General features: G+C 54.1%; 1 protein-coding gene across 5 annotated transcripts in view; it reads right to left on the bottom strand.

The window, feature by feature from the left end:
• The window catches only part of CPNE2 (copine 2), a 44,880-nt gene that overhangs the window by 1,265 nt on the left and 23,032 nt on the right, over positions 1-20,583 (bottom strand). Inside the window, exons 8-16 of one of the 5 annotated variants that reach the window (XM_032486373.1) lie at positions 19,775-19,873; positions 19,177-19,263; positions 17,744-17,803; positions 15,763-15,896; positions 13,490-13,544; positions 11,776-11,867; positions 9,502-9,553; positions 7,948-8,081; positions 613-849 (exon numbers count right to left, since the gene is read on the bottom strand). In XM_032486373.1, coding sequence (XP_032342264.1) covers positions 613-849; positions 7,948-8,081; positions 9,502-9,553; positions 11,776-11,867; positions 13,490-13,544; positions 15,763-15,896; positions 17,744-17,803; positions 19,177-19,263; positions 19,775-19,873 — 950 coding nt within the window. Of the gene's footprint in view, positions 1-612; positions 850-7,947; positions 8,082-9,198; positions 9,377-9,501; positions 9,554-11,775; positions 11,868-13,489; positions 13,545-15,762; positions 15,897-17,743; positions 17,804-19,176; positions 19,264-19,774; positions 19,874-20,583 lie in introns of those variants that run through there. The other 4 variants (XM_032486376.1, XM_032486374.1, XM_006179768.3 and 1 more) reach the window with 4 other exon arrangements.

The raw sequence follows: 20,583 nt of genomic DNA, 5'->3' as shown, positions 1-20,583 counted from the left end.
TGCCTCTGGTCAAATGAGAGTCAGGCCCCAGGCTGGCAGTATGGGGTGGCATCTGAGAGACTGCTCCCTCTGGGGCTCCTTGTGAGCAGACCTGGGTCACCAGCAGAGAGGACCAGAGCCAGCTCCAGGAGCAAGGCGGGCCACCAGTCCCCCCTGGAGAGACCCTTAGTGGGAGGAGGCCATCCTAAGATGGGCCTTGTTTTCCATCTGAAGTGAGGAGGCTGGTGAGGTGCGAGTCCCAGGAAAGCCACTTGCACCTCTGGGCCCCTGTTCTTTCTCCTGCAATGCTTTGCCCCACGTGGATAACTCCAACTTCTGGTTCAGGGTTCGATGGCAGGTCCTCCAGGAACCCCTGTCCTGGAGCCCCAGTCTGGACTGGGCACAGCCCTGAGTTCCATCAGCGTGCTAAAGCAAGTGCTGACACAGCTGTCAGACAGCCTCGCCAGGGGGCAGGGCCTGGCATGGCGCCAGGTCCACAGTACGTTGTCAGTGGAGCTGAGGGTGGAGGAGCCTAGGATTGGGCAGACAATCCCAGTGCCTTCCTCCTTTATTATTAAGTATGGTTGTTGGGGTCCTATAAGTGCCCCCTGCCCAGTCCAGGCCCACACTCACGTTGCGGAATTCTCGAAAGGGCACAAACTGCACAATATCACGGGCTGCCTCCTCCCCTGTGTGGGAGCGTACTGTGCGGCTGTCCCCGTCCAGGAACTCCATGGCAGCGAAGTCGGCGTTACCCACGCCCACGATGATGATGGACATGGGCAGCTTGGAAGCCTGCACCACGGCATGCCGCGTCTCCTCCATGTCACTGATGACACCGTCCGTGATGATAAGGAGGATGAAGTACTGCTGTGGGGGCAGGGTTAACAGACACTGAGCCCTGGGAGGAAGGTGGCTCTTCTCCCCTAGCTGTTGACAGCCTAGCCAATTCCCTAGCACACTTCCCTTGGCACCCTGCCCCTGCAGGCCTCTCATCCACCTAAACTCTGACCCGGTCGCAGCCAGAAGCACAAACTGCTCTCTTCCTCCTGCCCTGAGTGTTGTTAGAATCTGTAGCTTGGGAGTGAGCCCTGGACTCCACGCCTGGCTCTGACCATCACTATACCGTGGGACTCTGAGCAACTGACTCAACTTGCTGAGCCTCAGTTTCTTCATCTGCAAAGTGGGAGTCCCTGTGCCTCTCAAAGAGAGGCCACGCTGGTCACGTGGCAGCAGCTCGGTATTGGTCAGCTGCACAGAGTAAAACCCACGGCTGCTGAGGAAGAAGTGTTCTAGCTGGTGGACTCCGAGAGTAGCCTCCCTTTCTCTGCTCCACCTACACGTGGACACCTATGACCCTGCTCGTTCCCCACCAGCACAGCTGGCCTCAGAGACCTTTTGCAGGAGCTAAGCAGGTCATCTAGGTCAGTGCTTCTGGGATTGTGGGACCCTGCTGGTAACAAGCGGACCTGGGGGCACACCCCAGACACAGCATCACGCACAGCGGGAAGCATATTAGTTTTACAGTGGTCTTTGAATTCTACAGACTGCACCCAGGAGGAAGTCTCAGTTTGGTGCTTGTGTGTCCCACTTGCTAAGAGAAGACAGGAAGCTCAGAGCTCCAGGGACAGTAGTCTCTAGGTAGACTTAGATACCACTGTGCAGCCTGTTGTAATTTTTTTTATTGTTACCCTCTATGGCAAGTGATAACTAACTTTTCCCTTACAGTGGGTTATCAAGTGCTTTACTGAATGAAGTTAAGGAAAGCTCAGTGGAATCTGTGGGCAGAAGCCCCAGGATTGTAAGCTGCCTGAGAACTTAACTTTCAACTTGGCTCTGTCCTTTGCACCCTCTGGTCCCTTTCTGGGAAATTCAGTTTTCTCCATCCACACAATGAACAGAAAAGCCCTTGTGGCCCTAATATTCTCTGTTGGGGCCTTTTGCCTTCTAGCCTGACCCTTCTGATTCTCAGGTGAGGAAATGGGGGCACAGATTAGTCAAGGTCATAGAGCTAAAAAGAGCAGAACAAAGCCAGCTCTTGACCACCTTCTTATCCAGCAAAGCCATTTGCTCCCTAGGGAATGTACAGAGACTACAAATTCAGCCACCGAGGATGTCTTGTTCTGCCTGACCACACACACAACCGTAGAAGGAAGGATGAGTTGCATGGAGGTACGGAGCCCACCATCCCAACCACCAGCTCCCGATAGCAGTAGTACAACTCCTCCTGCACTGTGCCTTTAAGAGACCAATTGCTTAGCTGGGGATGGATACCTGTTGCTATGGAGATGGCAGCCTGAATCCCTGCAGCGGAGGGCTGCTGCTGCCAGACCCCTATTCTTGGGGTTGGCAACAGGACTTATAAGCCCATCCAGAACCTTGGCCCCACACAGCCCCCTATCGTCCAGCACCCTTTCCCCAAGTGACCATCTAACCTCACTTCTATCCTACCAGAAATAGTCCAGGGCAATATTTCCAAGGCACATAAGCCGGCAGGAGGGAGGGCACTGAGAGACCTGGCAGTGACGACAGAAAAGAATGCTTGGCCTTGGGCAACAGACCTGACCATTCAGCAGGTGGGACTGGTCTCCAAGCCCCTTCCAGCTCATATAGTGGTCTCCCTCCCTCCTCCCCACATGGTCCCTTGGTTCTCCCCTTTCAGCCAGCCATGCATCTACCCTGAGACTTGGAGCACCAGGCCTGCGCCTCCCTCACAGCCTTGGGGCCTTCTTCTCCAGGGAGGTGGGTGCAGACAGGGGCTGGATTCCTGCAGAACCACAGGCACCAACTGATGAGGTGAGCAAGTCTGTGCTAACACAGTGACAGTGACCATGACCACACACTCCTTGTCACACTCACGCTGGGATTCTCCTTTAGGAGATGGGGTGACAGGCTGGGAGAGGTTCAGTGACTTGCTCAACTCAGGAATGGCATAGCCTAGATTCAGACCCAAGCCTGGGCTCTTTCCACAATGTCCTCCTCTACTGGCCACTGCCATCAGGGGCCAGTAATTGTCTCTCCAATAGTGGGAACTGGCAGGGAGCTTTCTGCCCCCTCCCCTCAAGCACTCCAGTGTTGGCCCAGGGCAGGGCCCAGAGGCATGGCACTGGACTTTAGCCCTCACTCCAGCCACAGTGTCCACATCCACATGCCTGGCCTCAGCTGCTGCCCAGCTGGATCTGAGGGTCAATATCCTGGGCCAAGCTTGGCAATGGAAGTACAGCTGACAAATCCTGGGCTTTATACCCATCCCAGGCAGAAATGAGACTGTCTAGGAGACTAAGATGCACTGCAACCCCAGGCGTTCGCAGTCCCATCCCCAAGACACATGACAGGGAAGGTGAGAGGGGGCTGTGGAAGGGGAGAAAGAAGGGAAGAATCAGGCAAGAGGAGGTGGGAAGGGGCTCTGCTGTCCCCATGGACAGTCCTGGTCTACCCTTCCCCAAGTTTTCCCACCTCCATGCCTTTCCTGGTTTATTTCCTTCTGCCTGGTATACCCTCCCCAGCCACAGCTCTGAGCATCTATTCCTCTGTCTCAAGCAGATGGGAAGCTTGCTCCAGCCCTGAGCTCTGCTCCCGCTGCCACGATTACACCTTTGAGGAGGGCTCCTCTGGACACTCCTCTCCCTCCATACCCTGAGTGGTCCACAGGGCAGCTCCTTACACCTTCTGCATCTCGTGGGCCTGGTACCCTGTCCATGCTCCAGAAACACAGCCAGTCACTTTCAGGTCAGACCCAAAACTCAAACTCCTGGCACAGTTCAAGAGCTGAGTATCTCTTGTCCTTACCCAGAGGCTCTTTAGGCTTCTAGGGCTGTAAATAGCCACTTCCCCTAACCCATTTGACATGTGATTTGATTTGTAAGAAATTGACTTGACCATAGCAGTTCCAGGCAGAGTCCAGGGAAGGTGCACTGATTCCCTGGCTTATTTCTGAGAAGTTGGCTGCCAAGGGCCCTGGGCGGGTGGAGGGAGATTCCTAGCTTTCCTGCCACTGGGACACCAAATGCCTAGGCGGCCAACCAGGAATGGGCCATGGATGGCAAGGCCCAGGTCTTATGGGCCAGAGCAGGGGCAAGGATGTGGCCCCAGGATAAGTCCCCTGGCTCAGCCCAAACCTCTCAATACCCTTCAGTGACTCTCCACTGCCCTCAAGCTTCAAAGGCATCTGTGGGAGGTGGCCTACCTTTTCAACCTCATCCGCCCCCGACTCAACCCACTCTTACATCTTTCCATGGGTTACGCCACACACCATGCCTCCCTGCCTTTGCCTCCACTGTTCCCTCTGCCTGGGACACTCCACACACACACACACACACACACACACACACACACACACACACACACACACACACACACACACACACACACACACACACCCTATATAAAACTAACTTTTACGCATCCTCCAAGTATCAGCTTGGACATCACTTTTCCAGGAAGCCTGCCCTGAGCCTTCTGTCTGGGTTAGGTGCCACCTTTATAATCCTGTACTTCCATCATCACAGGTTGAATGTGCTGGCATCACAGCTACTGCTTCCTGGCCTGGCTCCCCACTAAACCATAGGCCTTGGAAGAGCAGAGGCCATAGCTTATACATCATGGTCTCCCTGGTGCTGCACGGAAGCATACTCTGCAGAGACTATCTGTGTGAATGAATGGGAGAGCGCAGGCCTGCCTAGAGAGATGCTTCCACCACCTGCTCTTGATTTCCTGTGTGTGGGTGTGTATGCATGTTCGTGTCGGGGATGGGGAGGCTGAAACCACACCAAGTGTTTCCCAAAAAGCAGCTGTATAAATGCATCAGGTAATCCATAGATTATTTCCTTTTGCCTTAGACCTAAATGTGCTCACCATCACCAAATGCTGGCCCAAGAGGTACCCTCAGAATATTCACCCACCCATGTTTACTGAGTACTTATCATGTGCCAGCCACTGTGCTGAGCAATTTGTATGCTGATCTGGTTGAATTTCCCAGTGCTTGTATTAGGCAGGTACTGTTCCATCATTCCCATTGTATAGGTGAGAAAACTCAGGCTTGGAGAGCTTAAGCAACCTGCCCTGGGTCACAAAGCCAGAAAATGGGAAACCTGGGGTTTGAACCAGGTCAACTGGCCTCCAGAGCTTGAGGCTGAACCATCAGGCAGCCCCACCTTTAGTACACGGTGAGATGTGGGAGGGAGAGAAATATCTGTATCTTCCTGGACATCAGAGTGGAAGGGGCCAAGGGCCCAGGAAGGAGCCTGCAGCCCAGAGATGCTGGCCCAAGGTCTCACAACTGGGGTGGGCACAGCACTTCCCCAGGGTGAGGGAGCCAGGGGGAGGCGGCCTTCTCAGGTTGGGAGGATCAGGTCACAACGGAAGTGGCTGGGGTGTCACAAGGACTTGCTCAGAGAAAGGACCAAGTTCTTCCCTCAGAGGGGCCCTCAGCAGTTGTTCCAAGCCCAGGGCCCAAGCCCTTCCAGGTCTAGGATCCAGCAGGCACAGGTCCATTCTCCCCAGGATCTCATCTCCTGCCCCGGCTCAGCAGGTGGAAGAGCCCGCAAGGAACGCTGGGCTTCGCTCCTGCTCTGCCCCGCCCCATGTTTTTTTCTTAAACAAAAATGCAGGCCTTTCTTCCATCCCTTTGAAAGCCAGTTCAGGCGGATAAAAGACTGGGCGGGACAAAGGCCTGGCTGACAGCAGGAATCCAAAAGGTCTGTGAGCTGAGTTGTGAGGGCCTGCCTCATACTCTGCCCTCTCCATCCAATTCGAGCCCAGGACCCCAGGAATTTTTTAAAAACCACTCCTGATTCCTCCCCAGTTATTGTTCCACTTAGGTGGGCTTTACTTCTCCCATTTCATAAAGGAAATAGGCTCAGAGCAGGAAGGGACTTGCCTCAGGCCCTCAGCTGCCACCACCAGGGCTGGCCTACAGTGGATCACGCTTCCGAAGCAGAAATGACCAGGACCACCTTCCTTCAATCCAGAATCGTGCTGACCTCTCTCCTGCCAGGCCATGGCGCCTGCCCTTTCTTCTGCCTGGGGGGCTCTTCCCAGAACTCTCTGCTGCCTGCCCTTTCTCGTCCTCAGGTCCTTTTGGGAGCCAGCTGCTGTGTTATCTCATTTAATTCTAACACCACCACCTCAAGGTAGGGCCTTATCAGTATTCCCATTGTACAAATGAGGAAACTGAGGCTCAGAGAGGTTAAGTGATTTACCCAGGTCACACAGTGAGGAATGGGCAGGGGCAGGATTCAAACCCTGGCAGGCTGATCCCAGAGCCCCCTTCCCCACAGACCCTCTGTTGCATCCCAAACAATCAGACCATGTGCTGCTGTCCTGCCCTCTGCAGGCAGGCCCTGGTGTCCTCTCTCTCCTCATAACCGACCCCCTTTTATCTCTGCTGCCATCTCCAGGAAGCCAACCTCCACCTCCTCAGTGACCTTCCTCTGGGGAGTCTCACTGGGACCAGGTCCCTTTCCCTTTGGGAGAGGCCCTGGCCAAGGTGGAGTCTGACCTGACCCTGGCCAAGGTGCCTCCTCCCAGCTCCTTGCAGAGTGCTCAGCGGGGGCCACACAACAGGGGCCGACTTACATCCGTCCATTCCTGGAGCACGAGCACCTGCTGCAGCGCAGACCAGCAAGTAGATGAAAGAACACACAGACACAGCCCAACCCATGGAGCTGAGAATCCAACAGGGAGACACACAGTGGACAAGGAAACGAGTATGTGAAGGAGATACTGTCGCCATCATCAGAGTCAAGATAGGAATAAACAGAGAAGACAGGGGATAGGTTTCAGGTGGGTGGGCAAGGAAGGCCGCTGAGGGGTGGTATTTGAGGGGACACTGAGGGATGGGACAGAACAGCTGGGCTGTTCTGGGGTGGGGTGGGGGACAAGCTTGGTGACACTTGGTGTCTTTGAGGGATGGGACAAGGTCAGTGGTGGAATGGTGATGAGTGAAGGAATTGGGGCAGGAGAGGCAAGATCTGATGTCTGCAGTTAAGAGGACCCTCCAGCAAGAGAATGGACAGTAGGGGCAAGAGCGGTGAGGGGCAGCTGTGGTGTCCACTGAGAGATGAAGGTGGCCATGGCAATGGGGAGGTAGGCGAATTCAGGATAGCATTCTGGAGGAAGAGCGGAAAGGACAGTACAAAGGGACTTCAGCAGCAACCCTTTCCTTTCAGAGGAAACGGGGGCTGTGGTGGTGTTCTGGGGGCCATGGTCAGGTGGGAATTGGACCCACGGCGCAGTCCAGGTTCCACCACCCCAGGGCCAGGTGCCAGATTCTTAGCCTCACCTCAGCCTACTTGTAGCAGGGGGGAAAGACCCCCAGCTCATGTTACAGGTCCTGGTGGATGGCAGGGGAGATGGGCAAAGGTGACCCTTGGTGACCCTGACAATGGCATTGGGCCTGGAGCTGGGGGGGCACGGAAAGGACCAGGGATGCAGATGCCCAGGATGGCCATGTATTCCAGATGGCAGTGCTGGCAGCGTCAGGCCAGGCCAGGCTTGCCTCATCCCTGAACACTGGACCTGGGCCAGACAGTTCCAAAGCCCTCAGTCTGAGGTGGGAGCTGCTCTGATTGGAACTAGGTAGCCCAGACGGTCAGCCTTAAGGCTGCAGATACCACAGTCTCCTGGTTTCTGTCTTCCCTGGGAGGCACTTCCCATTAATCGCAGCCCTATATCCTACTAAGTCCAAGAGAACAGAATTGCCGCATCTTCCCCTAGTCTGTGCTCCAGGAAGCCAGAACAATCAAGATGAGTTTGCTCCAACCCCCTTACCACACCTGCAGGTAAACTAAGGTGCAGAGACACTCACCTAGGGGCTCACCTAGAATTTTAGAACAAGGGGAGGCATAATATCCAGCTCCTCAGCCCCATGGGCAGGGAAGGTAGGAGGGACTGATCTCTGTCCAGCAGGGAGGGCCCAGCTTATGCCAGCCCTACACTGCACATCCACACTGGTGGTCACCTACTCACCGTGGCTGTCTGCTGCTGCGTGGCCTGGGCCGCAAACCGGGCCACGTGGTTGATGATAGGAGAGAAATTGGTGGGACCATAGAAGCGGATGTGGGGCAGGCAAGCCGAGTATGCCTGGGCAATGCCGTCCACACCTGCCTCAGGGAGAAAACTCTGGATTAGCCCGGTCCTCCCTGACCCCACACCCACTCTCATCCCCACTGCTCACTACTCCAAATGCCCCTGTTGTGGCCAATCTGGGCCCTGTGAGACTGGAAGCTCCCAGAGGGCAAGGCCAGGGCGGTATAAAGTAAAGAGCTCAGAATGTGGAGTCTAACCTGAGTTCGAATCCTGCCTTTGCTACTTCTTGGCGGTAGGACCTGGGGGAAGTTGTTTAATCTTTCTGAGCCTCTTTGTTTGTCAATAGGACTAATAATCTATACTCTTGGGCAGCTGGTAGGAGGGGATCAGGCAGGCTCTTCCAGGGAAGGGGTGGGCAGAGCCTGCAATGATACATCTGGGAGCCATCCGGAGGTCCATTCCGGACACGCTGTGACTGCTTCTCAGGGTTGCTGGGGGTACTGAGATGCTTGTGTGCCCCTGCACCCAGGGGGTGCTCTGTATATGGCCACCATTATAAGTCTAAGAACAGCCCACTGCCTGCAGTCTTGTTCAGAAGCCCTCTGACCATGGATAAGGTTGGCCAATCCGAACTTGGATAAAATGTCTCTCTAGACCTGTTTTGAACCAGACAGACCCCAGCAAGACGGCCACAGCCAACAAAGGCCCATGGCTTCTGAGTCATAGCATAGTCTCCAAGTTGGTGACTTCATGCATTTCCCCTCCAAGTATAAACCTGACCCAGCTTCAGGGGTCCCCAGGGAAGGTAGATGCCCCATCCAAGGCAAGTCCTAGGTCTCATGGTGGCAGGGATCACCCTCTTCCACACCCACCTGGAGCCCCTTCTCCTTCACTAGTTTCTTAACAGACTCTGGGAGGCTCAGAAATCCTCTTAGGCCTGGAGCAGGGTGAGCACAGATACCACACTCGCTGCCTGCCCCTTCCTCCTGCCCAGCACCCCTACCCAGGCCATGCTCAATCTTTGGGAGCCAAGGCTCCTTGTGGAAGGAGGGGAGAACAGAGTGGGGCGTGACAGGGCTGGGCCCTCCTAGCTAGGGTGGGAGGGAGGTGAGAGGCAGGTGTGTAATTTGCTGCCCTCACTTCCTCCTGGTCTACACAGGGCTCTCCGTCACTGCTTCCCTTAATTCTCACCTGATCACCCAGTGAGGTGAGCTACACAGGTATCACACCTTCCTGGGGCGGGTGAGGAGGCAAAGACCCAGTGGGGTGCAGTGATCTCTCCAAGGGCACACAGCCAGGAAAGGGTAGCAGCTGGCCTTGAATCCAGGGCCACCTGACTCCAAACTCCAGCCTCTCCCCATCTGTCATTCTGAACAAGCGTGAGGGGAAGGGCAGAGATGAAAAGGACAGAAACCGGTATTCCCTCCCTCTGCCCAGGGAGATGGTCAGGCCCGGCGTAAACTCAGGGCAGAGGCAGGTGGGCTTGACACTCACCTGAGCAGAAGGGGTTGGTGGGGTTGAAGTTGATGGCAAACTCATGGGAGACCTGAAATGCAGAGAAAATGATGAGCTGGCAGCTTCCTGGCCCTAAATGTGGGTAGAGGCCTGCCCCGCCCCCACGCCCCTGCCAGGCCAAGGCTCCTCTGCAGGAACCTGTTTTTTTGCTGTCCTACCCCAGGTCAAGGCTGTTGATTCCCTCTATATCTACTTTCACCTCCACTGCTGGGTCTGACTTACAGAGAGGCCTGACCATGCCTACTTCATAATGGAGGAAACTGAGACCCTTCTACATCACCCCAGTCTCTTCCGGGAGGGGGTGGGTCAGGGCTGTCTCTGCCTCCTCGCCCCACTGAGTGAGTCCCCAAGGAGGGCAGAGATGTGTCTGAGGGTGGTGGGTTCAAGGAGCAGTTGGAGTGCCCCTTTGTCACCCTCTATCACTCTGGTGGGGCTATAGCTAGAGCCTTCGGGCCTTGAGGGCTTTCCCCTATCTTATTAAGCACAAGTGGGCTTGGAAGGGAGCCCACCTTATGCCAGTGAGCCAAACTGGAGCCTAGGTAACAACCTGCTCAGAGCTGGACTGGGGGCTCAGGAAACACAGTGGACCCAGAGGGGCGGGGAACAGAGGGGCCTGTCCCAGTTGCTGCAGACCCAGCCCCTAGCCCAGGGAGATCAAAGGCTGACCCTTCACGCTCCCAGATTCGCTGGTCCACAGAGGGACCGATCACTAGACCCCATTCAAGGCTGCAGGTAAAACTGTAGTGGCTGCAGAACCTAGGGCCTCAGGAGGGGCCAGAGCTCAGATGGGGGGATCTCCCTCCCTCCCCTGCTGCCTCATAGCCAAAGCCCCCTCCACCCCCTTCCCTATGAACCGTGTGCCACAGCCCACGTTTGGCACTTCACAGGCATCCCCCACTCCTTCACAACAATCCAATGGAGAAAGGCCTGGTATTATCCCATTTTTCAGATGTAAAACTGAGACAGAATGGACTAGAATGTCCCTATGGTATCACATTTACTGAAGGGGAGAGTTGGGACTAGAACTAAAGTCAGGCTGCCTCCTGAGCTCACAACCCATGAACCCACTGACCTGAGGTGTTCCTCTCCTGAGGATCTGAAATAGGAGGGCGAAGAGATATCCACGGGGAAGGGATCCCCCGCCCTCAGCTGCTGGAGAAGAGCTTCAGTCCAGACACAAACAATCCCAGACAGACTCTTTAGCTCCAGACACTACAATGAGGGTACTGCAAGGCTCCACCAAATCCAACATCCCCATTTTACAAGTAAACAAAGAGACCCAGAGAGAGGAAACCAGGTGCCAAGGCTACAGAGCAGAACAGGCCTGGGACCCAGGCCCCTCAAGCCTGGTGAGTGGGTTGGGCCCCTGGCCTTGGGGAACCCTGCTGGGCCAAGACAGAAGGGACTTTGCGGCGTTGACCCCAGCCCTGCCCTGTACCTGAGAAGACCCCTCCCTGTTGAGGGGGAATGGGCTTTTCTGTTCTTTGCTCCCTCAGCCATAAGTGCCTGGCATGGAGCCATTCCCCTGATGTCCCTCTTCACTCTGTCCCCAGTCTGGGCTCCAGGTGTAGGGGCTGGAGATCCTTGTTGCCATGGAAACCTCATGAGCCTCTATAGCGGTTAAAAGGGGGGCTTGTACAGAGGGGGCTGAGAGAGGAAAATGGTTGCCAGGGAAACTGGCCTCCCTTGAGCCAACGACTTCCTGCAAAATCAGATTTTAGGAGATTTTAGAGACCAAGGGGGAAAAGCCCCCTCCTGATAGGGGTGGAATAATAGTCCACTTTCTCAGCCACCCAAATTTTTCATTCCCCACACTTTTTCTCTATTTGGGGGGGAGTGGGGCCTGATGATCAAATGGATGGGGCTGTGGGAGGCCACCCATCTACCCTGGGGCCTCTCCAGTCACCTCCTCCATCCAGCAGCTCCATTTCACAGGTGGAAAAACTGAGGTTCAGAGAGCGCCAAGGAATGACCAGGTCACATGAGTGAGCCACAGCAAAGTCAGGATCAGATCTGGGGGATAAGAGTTCATGCTGCCTGTGGCAGCCCAGCCCCCTCCCATACTTGCTGCCCTGGTTTGCCTGAGAAATGCCAGCAATGAGCTTCCTGGAGGCCACCCCAAGCCGATTAGGGGCCCCTGGAGACTGGCTGGCCACAGGTCTTTGTCCTGGGACTCCCTGCTGCCTTCTGACAATCAATGGCCTTGTTCACCCCACTTGGCTGGGCCCAACCCGTGGTCAGTGAGATACTTAAGATACTGTTCCCTCTAGTCCTGGCAGTGGCAGGGCAGTGGAAGTTGAAAGGATCTCGGAATGATCATCCTCTCTGAGCCTCAGTTTCCTCATCTGTAAAGTGGAGAGAGTCATAAATTGTGCTTTTCCCCACCCCAGACCTTTGCACAAGCCTGTCCTTCTGCCTGATCCCCCTCTTCATCTGACTAACTCTGGCTCACTTTGAAATGCCAATGCTTTCTGAGTCCCTCAGCCACTACCCAGGACAAGGGTCCCCTTCGGGCTCACCTGGCCCAGGCCCAGGGAGAAACTGAGGTCCTGAGGGCAGGCTGCCAACTTGCACGCTCCTTCTAGCTCCTTCCAATTTCTCACACTCAGAGGACCAACAGCTCTGTCTGCTCAGGCCACTGGGCCCCAAATTTACTGTCAACAATCATGTACTTCACACCAAGTGTGTACCAGAAGCTGGGACACAGAAGGAAACCAGTGCCCTCCCTGAGTGTTATGCTCTGGAGGGAGACAATAAGCAAACCCACACATAGAGTGACCACAGGGTTCGTGAGGACAGTGTCAGGCAAGGAGGAGGGGCCCCATGTAAGTGTGCTCAAGGAAGTCCTCCCAGAGGGAATGATCTCTCAGCTGAGAGCCGCATGGGAAGTCAGTGAAAGGGGGCAAAAGGCCAGGGGAAGACCACATGCAAAGGCCCTGAGATGGGAATGAACAGAAGAAGGCTCATGTGGCAGGAGCAAGGTGAGTCAGAATGAGAGGGAGGGTGTAAGGGGCTGGGAGGGGCCGGGCCTGGCAGGCTCTAGTGGCAGAGGGAGGTGGGACAGAGCATCTGCCTTTTCCAAGCCTGGTTCCAGCAGCCCTCCTGGCACCATCAGGCACTCCAGCCTGGCCAAGCTCCAGTCTCCCTAGAGTTGCCCTGTGACATTTCCAAGGAGGCTTTTGCGCAAGAAAACATCTCATTCAGCTAGAGTTCTCTGAAAGCTGACTGGTGTCTTAGCAACGAGCTCATGCTGGCCAGGCCGGGCCAGGCTGGGCCAGGCTGGGCCAGGCCGCACCAGCCCACCCTTCCCCCAGTGACATCACCATGTCTGCCCAGAGGCCCAGTTTTGGCCCCACAGGATCCTGCCCCCTATCATACAATGGCCAGCATGCCACAGAGCAGCTTCCTAAAATTCTAGGTGAAAACTGTCCTCCCTGGAGAGGATGCGAAGGGAACACCCACTCTGGAAACAGCATGTGGTACAGCAGGGCAGACAAGAGGGAGCACTGGCTGAGACATAAGTGCAGATTTAGGAGCCCTCTGTACCCACACCCCCAAGCTTCTCATCAGAGAGGCAGCAAACTCTGAGAATAGACTTGAGCATCCACCTGCCCAGCTGGAATCCAGGCTTCCTGTTATGAACATGACCTTGGGCAAGTCACTGAGCCTCAGTTTTCCCACCTGTAATAGACATCACTCCTTTTCTCCATCCCTCCATCCTGCCCCCCATTACCCCAGCCAGTCCTCACTCAGCAGCCAGAGTAGGCCTTCAAATATGCCAGTAACACCCCATGTAGACCCACTTTAATATGCACTGGAAACCCTGCATGACTCATTGTGGGTTTGGGGTAAAGGCAGAGAAGTCAGGGCAGCTGGGGCCCAGACAGACCTTTCCAAAGCAGACCCCACAGAGGCCATAAACACAAATCCCATCTCAGCCAAAAGGAAAGAGTCTGGCTTCACTTACCTTCCAGTCTGGGGGTAACTGTGCCCCAAAGCCCAGAGCTGGAAACATCTTATCACTAATCAGAGAGAGGAGAGAAAAACACTGTGAGACAATAAGACAGGGGCCTTCTCTGCCCAAGCTCACCCTCCCAACCCCCTACCAAGGGCTGGACCCACTCTGCCTTGCACACCTCCAAGGACAGAAAGAAAGGCTCACCACCTCTAGAAAAAGCTCTGAATCATCTATTGAGCCCAAACCCATCTCTGGGTATCTGGTGAACAAGAGGCTTGAGCCCATCTACACCCATGGCAGACATTACTAATCAACCATAGCACTTTTAACCATTGGGCCTGAGTGCAGCTTCTAGACCCTTCTCAAACTGGGACCTTGGCAATAACTAAACCACAGTCATGATGGAAGTGAAATGTAGTGGCTGTCAAGCCATTGCCACTTATGGCTGGGAAAAAATGCTAAAATGTGAAACAGTGGCTGGAACCAGACGGTTGATGATTATTTAAAAAAAAAAAAACAAAAAAACAAGTAGAACACTGGCTTGGCATTCAAGGCCCTTCATGATCTAGACCTAGAGCCTAGTGTCAGCATCCACCTGCCCTCCTTCATTCCCCAGCCCTGGCCACTAGCTTCTTGCTGTTCCTCAAACACATAGGACATCTTCATGCTCCAATCTTGTTGCACTCCCTCTTGAAATACCTCTCCCCAATCTGTTCCCTGTGGCAAACTCCTATCCATCCTCTAAGGCCCAATTCAAATGGCCCCTCTCTCTCTGGATTTCCCTAAACCCCAGAATGCCTCTCTCTTTGGTGGTCCCATAGCTCCTGCCTCACACATAAACTAGTCTCTTGGAACTCCAGTGATTTCTTCCCTGTGTTCCTCCTTGAGTGGGAACTCCCTGAGGGCAGGGACCATGTCTCATTTGTTCATTAATTCAACATATATTTACTGAGGAATCCTCTGGCTACTGTGAGAGGATAGACGTCCAGGGGCCAGGGCAGAAGCAGGGAGGCCAGTGAGGAGGCTACTGAAATGATCTGGGCAAGAGGTGATGGTGGCTCAAACAGGCTGGGAGCAGTGAGGGTAGAAGAGGCTGGATTCAAGCATGTTTTGAAAGGACTTCTTTAAAGAATGATGGGGGAGATGAGGGAAAGAAAAAAATACGAAGAGTTTTCGGTAAGTGGTGGTGCCTCTCACTGAGATGGGAAAGAGGGTGAGGGGGCAGATGTGGGGCAGGAGTCCAGTTAAGCCTGCATGCCCATGAGAAGGCTCAGAGAATGAGCTGAGTGGGCAGCTGGATAAAGGGTCTCTGGAGTGGCAATGGCAGGCTCCCCCACCCAACCACGCAGGTGGGGACTTCCACCTCCCCTGCTCTGCGTGCTGTTACCTCTCTTAATGTGGCCTGGGATCAAAGCCACCCCTAAGGCCCTGAGCCCCCTGGGAGTCAGAAGCTGATCCGCAGGCTGCTGCTTTTGAGGAGGCCAAGTGCACACAGGATTCCTGAGTCTGCTCTTGTTCCCACCAAATCTGGGACCTGTTCCTTTCTCCCCTGTTCCCCATGTGTTGGCCCCCTGGTCATTCCACCTTCCGACCTGGAGGTCCCAACAGGCACCATCTGTGATGATGACACCACAACCCTCAAGTGACTTCTGGATCCTCCAAGCCCTCTGGGACTCTGGATTTGACACATCCTGTTGGTGACCACACCCTCCACACAACTCACCTTCACTGCCTCGGCACTGTCCCCCCACCCAAAGGTCTCCAGGAAGCATGGCCATGGGAAGAGGATCCACATGCTGGGTGCTCCTCTGAAATTCCCAACAGGAGTGAGACAGTTGGGCCATCAGGTGGCGGGTGCAGGAATTGGAATGTCTGGGTTCCAGTCCCTCTGATCTGTGTGACTTTGGATAAATTCTCTATCCACATCCTAGACCTGTACTTCCGCAGCTCTAACAGTAAAGGTTGCGGCAATAGCAAATGAGTTTCATTTTCTGTCTTGACTCATTTTCTTTTCTTTCTTTTTTTTTAAATTGACTTAATTTCTTACTACTTGGCATACTGTGTGGAGAAGGATCTCAGTATGGATCTGGGCTTTGTAGGGCTAATCAGCAGCTGATTAGCAATGTCTGCCACAGGTACAGGAAGGGACAATAATTGCACATATGCCCTGTGCTAGCCATTCCAAGGTTTTATGATTTCTGGGTCCATTCTAGCTTTGACAAGCTGAGCTTCCCAGATGGATAGAGTCTGAGCTGACCTTTAGAGTCCCTCCCCAAGCTTACCTGTCATAGTCCTGAATGATCTGCCCGACTGCCCAGATGGCCGACAAATATTCATTGGTCCCCATGGGGTTGATATAGTGCAAAGAGGAAGGGTCAAGGGGATTTCCATTGGAGGCTGTGAAGTCTATTCCAACCTGCAGAGTGGGGAAAAGGCCACCCAGTGTGACCAGAGACCCCAGCTCCCTGTCTCACTCCAGGGAACAGAGAGGCTGATGCGATATGGGAAGCCCAATCATCTCCCAGCCCCGACCCATACTTCCATAAGATGGTCCAAAACCTGGAAACTGTCTGACTGTATTATTCCTGTGGTTCTAATTCTGTCTGTGGCTCCCTATTGCCCAAGCATAAAGTCTATGGCCCAGACATGATACAAAGCCAAACTACAGCCCTAAATTCCTTTTCGCCCCTCACTGTCCCTACCCACACGTTCACCTGCTCGCATTTGGAGGCCTTTATTCATGAGGTTCTCTCTACCTGAAGAGCCAATCCATCTCTTCTCCCTGTCTAATTCTCTTCCAACTTTCAGGCCCAATTCAGATGTCACTGCCCCACTGAAGCGTTCTCAGACACCTCACCCTTAAACTAAGCCATTTCCCCATTGTCCCTCAGTCTACCAAAGGGCACCAGGACCTGGACTGCCTGGTAGGGCAGTGCCCACCTTCCCAGTCAGACTGGGTGATCACCGCAGGTAAGACTCATGGCCCTGGAGCCAGATCCTGGACTGTGCACAGAGCACTGGGCAGGTGCCCCACAGGGACCAAGGCTGGTGGGTAGAGAGTAGGCTCCACCTGGTCTCTCGGCCCCAAGGGAATTTCAGCCTAGCCTCTGGAGGGTAGCACAGAAGGGTGGGCAAGACTGCCCAGCAGGGGGAGGAGTAGGTGAGGGACCCAGGGGATGAGATGGCCATTTGAGAACTCCATCAGGATCAACTGAGGGACCTGTGCAGGAGCACAGCCTGGTGTCTGGCACACAGGAGGTGCTCAGTATCATCTGCTGAGTAAACACATGCACGCAGGAGGAATAGGGGGGCCCAGCCTCCCTGCAGGGAAGGGGGGCAATGGTGATCAGGGAAGTTAGGGGTCAACAAGGCCAATCCCCTGCCCCCTTATAGTCCCACAGGCAACTTCCAGCCCCCATGGGATCTAGAGGTGGTGATGGACAATGGGGAAGCCAGGTGGGAGGTGGACAGAGTATGGGACCCCAACAGGTTCCCCCAGGGCCTGAGGCTTCCCTTCAGGTGAAGAACAGGACAAGTCTGTGGGGTACACACTCCAGGCTACAGGCAGAGTGACAATTTACTCTTCCAACAAGTATTTACTGAGTGCCTGGTATGTGCCAGGCATTGAGTGATACACTGAGGTTGGAGTGGAAACAAAACAAAGACCCCGTACTTAGGACACTCTCAGTTGCGAGTCGCTAGTGGGATGGGGATATCAAAAAATACTTAAGAAAATTTCAGAGTGGCAAGTGCCCTGAGGATAATAAAACAAGAGAAGTGATGAAGAGGAACAGGAGGCACCCAGGGAGGTGATCTGGGGAGGTGACCTCAGTGTTACGGCCTGCAGGATGGCCGGGCAGCCGCTGCGAGAAGGTTCTGGGGAAGAGCCTTCCAGGCAGAAGGAACAGCAAATGCAAAGCCCTAAGACAGAGCAGAACTTGGCGTGTTGTGGGAACAGTGAGGATCAGTGTGGATAGAGCCAAGTGAGCAAGGAGGAGGGGGGCAGCACAGGAGGCAGGAAGGGGAGTGCGGATGAATTTGGCTTTGTTCCTTCTGAAGAAGTGTAGCCAGGGACACTCTGAGGGCTGGGTGGCCAGGCCCTGACCTGCAGCTAAGCCCTGACTCAGGCCCATCCACCTATAGCCTCTCCTATGGGCCAGTCCTTCCTGAAGTTTATCCCAAGTCCCTCCTGCTGCAGTGGCCCAAGCCCTTAGGGAGAATCCTCACTGGGGTTGAGTAAGGTGGGGCGGGGAAGAGCCTTACAGTGAACATGAGCTGGCAGCCTCCCAGGATGTAGTCCAGGAAGGAGTAGTCCCGCTTTATCTGGAAGGAATCAGAGGGTTCAGTGGGTCACCACCCTCACTGGGCCACACTGCACAAAGGCTCTTTGGGGGGTTGTTACTCTGTGCCCTGACAGGGGACAAGGAGACCAAAAAACGCAGACAGACCACATCTGATTACAACAAAACCCGAATCTCTATCATAACAAAGCACTCAGAACAAAGGTTCCCGGTTGGGGGGGGGGGTGATGCGCAGGCACGCGCACACACACACAAGATGATTCCAGGCAGTGTCCCAGGCCCCAGTGTCAATCATACCCAGCACTTTCATAACAGACCTTTCGGTCTTTCAGCCTCTCTAGCCCTTACCAACCTCAACTTTGAATGGAGAGAGGCCAGACCTCTGGCCCAAGGCCTCCTGCTGTAAATTAACAAAGCGACTAAAACATTGTTTGGATGGTCTTTGCCTCCTTTTGGCAAAGAATACTGGCCTTCTGGTTTTGGTGACATTAGAAGGGTTCCTTTCAAAATAAATGTATTTAAGTAAAGAAGACACAATAATCAGGAGAGGGAGGTGGTTCCAAAAAATAAAAAGGCAGGTGCCAAAAATCACGAACAAGGGATGTAAGTGACACAAGTTTCAGAAACAAGGACCTGAAATCATGATGCTGCAACCTGTCAGCTTAATTTTCACAGAGCACGTCTGCATGGGAACTTTACTGCAAGTTCATGTAAATCCTAGTCTCCAGATGAGGAAACTGAGGCCTGGGGTGGGCCAGCCAATAGAGAGAGTGCCAGATCTCAGAACCTTCAGGTGTAGCATCCAGAGCTCTCATCGCCCTGGCCTCGGCTGCCTTCCTTAACATCCTGCCCGATTCCAGCAAATACACGGCCACCAGATACCCAGGTGGGCCTGGCCCCTGACCTCAGCCTGCCTACTGCTGGTATTAACTTCATTGTCCTTCTGGGCCTCAGTTACACTACAGGAGTTGCAGTTACCTAAGCCCTTGCTGATGTCACTGACAGAGGATGGGTACCCTAGCCCGAGGTCCTCTGCCTCTCTGATGCTGAACATGCAGTGGGCAAGCCTGGGAAGTAGCAACTGCCAACAGTTCCCCTCCTACTAGGAAACCTTGGAAGGTCATCTCATGCCTTGACTTCCACACAGCAATGTAATAGGAGACTAACCCTTTACACACTTTATCCTGTTAACATCCCAGTTCTACATACCAGGAGACTGAAGACCAGAGAGGCTAAGCTCAGAAGGTCACAGAGTCAGGATGTGACAGAACCAGGATTTGAACCCAGGCCTTGCTGGCTACATACCCAATGCTCTGTCTATCCCTTCTGCAATGATACTTCTCTGAGTGACCCCCAGACCTGGCCCCGGCCCTGTGCCCACTCAGGCTGGCTCACCTTGCAGGAACGCAGGATAATGATGCCCGAGTTTTTATAATTCTTCTTCTTCCTCTGCTTCTTGGGGTTGATACACTCAAATTCCCGCTGGGCAACACAGGAGGAGAAAGAGAAGCTCAGCTTGGGGCTTTCACAGGGATTGCTCCTCCCCTGGGCACCAGAATCTACTCCACAGAGTTGACTAGGGGGCAGCATGCCTCCTCCAGGAAGCCTTCCCATAAATGGTTCCTGCCACCCTGGGATCAGGCCAAGCTATACCCGCCCAAGGTAAGATCTGCAGCTGCCCTCCATCCCTGGACAACTCTTCCATGTCATGTCCACTTGTGCACCCAGAACCATCACCCAGGGAGGGCCTGGCTTCTCAGAGTTAAATGGACAGCTCCTGAGTCCTCGCTAAGCACTAGACGCTTTACCTGTATAATCTCATTTCATTCTCATTCTATTCTTCTGCCTCTATTTGACAGATGGGGAAATTGAGGCTCAGAGAGACCGAATGTCTTACTCAAGGTCAAAAGGCAGAGAGGTAGGATCTGAGCTCCAGTCTGCCTGATTAAAAAACCCGTGCCCCTTCCCCACCACGTGCATGAGCACATCTTACCGGGATGCCATCATGAGCCTCACACATCTGTGACACTGAGGTCTGGAACTCCCCAATGAAGTCATGGCCCCCATCGTTGTCATAGTCATAGCACATAACCTAGAGTGGGTTCAGTGAGATCACCCTAGAGCTGCCCTGCCTAGGAAGGCACTTACCAGCTCCCCTCACCTCCCTGAGCAACCCAACATCTTCTTTTTGGGTGTGCCTCCCTCTCCCCACAGATCTGACTAGCTGACTTGGGATGATGCTGGTAGCTCCCAAACTGCCTCCTGCAGGAAGACTTCCATGATTGCTGGGGAAAGGAGAAAGGGTGCCCACTCAAGTAAATGGAAGCTGTTCTCTCTGGGGCAGGAAGCTGCACACCTCACACTTGGCTGCTAATCTGTCTTGGTCTCATGGGCCATGGCCTGGAGCCCTCCCTAGATTGGTATTTTTTCCCCAAGATGGGCACAAAAAAATACCATCTTGATTTGCTCTCTAACTTAGCTGCCATGACACTCCTAGGAGGAAGGCAGGAATTATCATACCCGTTCCACTGATGGGTAACCCGAGACCCTGAATGGGAAGCATTTGCCCAAAGTCTCATAGTGGCAGTAGTAGACCCAGAACTAGAACTCAAGTTTCCTGATACCCTGTCTGGGGATCCCTACATGGTCTTGCTGCCTCCCTGCATCCCATCTGCTCTCAGACACAACCCTGAGGACTGAGAGCTTTTAAAGACTAGTGATCATGGGCTTCATCACAGCAACCACACTCGGCTGTTTCCAAGGCAATCCTGCATTCATTATCCCAGCTAACAGCACACAGCC

This window comes from Camelus ferus, chromosome 9 (genome assembly GCF_009834535.1).
Source record: "Camelus ferus isolate YT-003-E chromosome 9, BCGSAC_Cfer_1.0, whole genome shotgun sequence".
Taxonomy (NCBI): domain Eukaryota; kingdom Metazoa; phylum Chordata; class Mammalia; order Artiodactyla; family Camelidae; genus Camelus; species Camelus ferus.
Note: the sequence above shows the minus strand (reverse complement) of the source record. Positions and strands in the feature narration are given on the sequence as shown.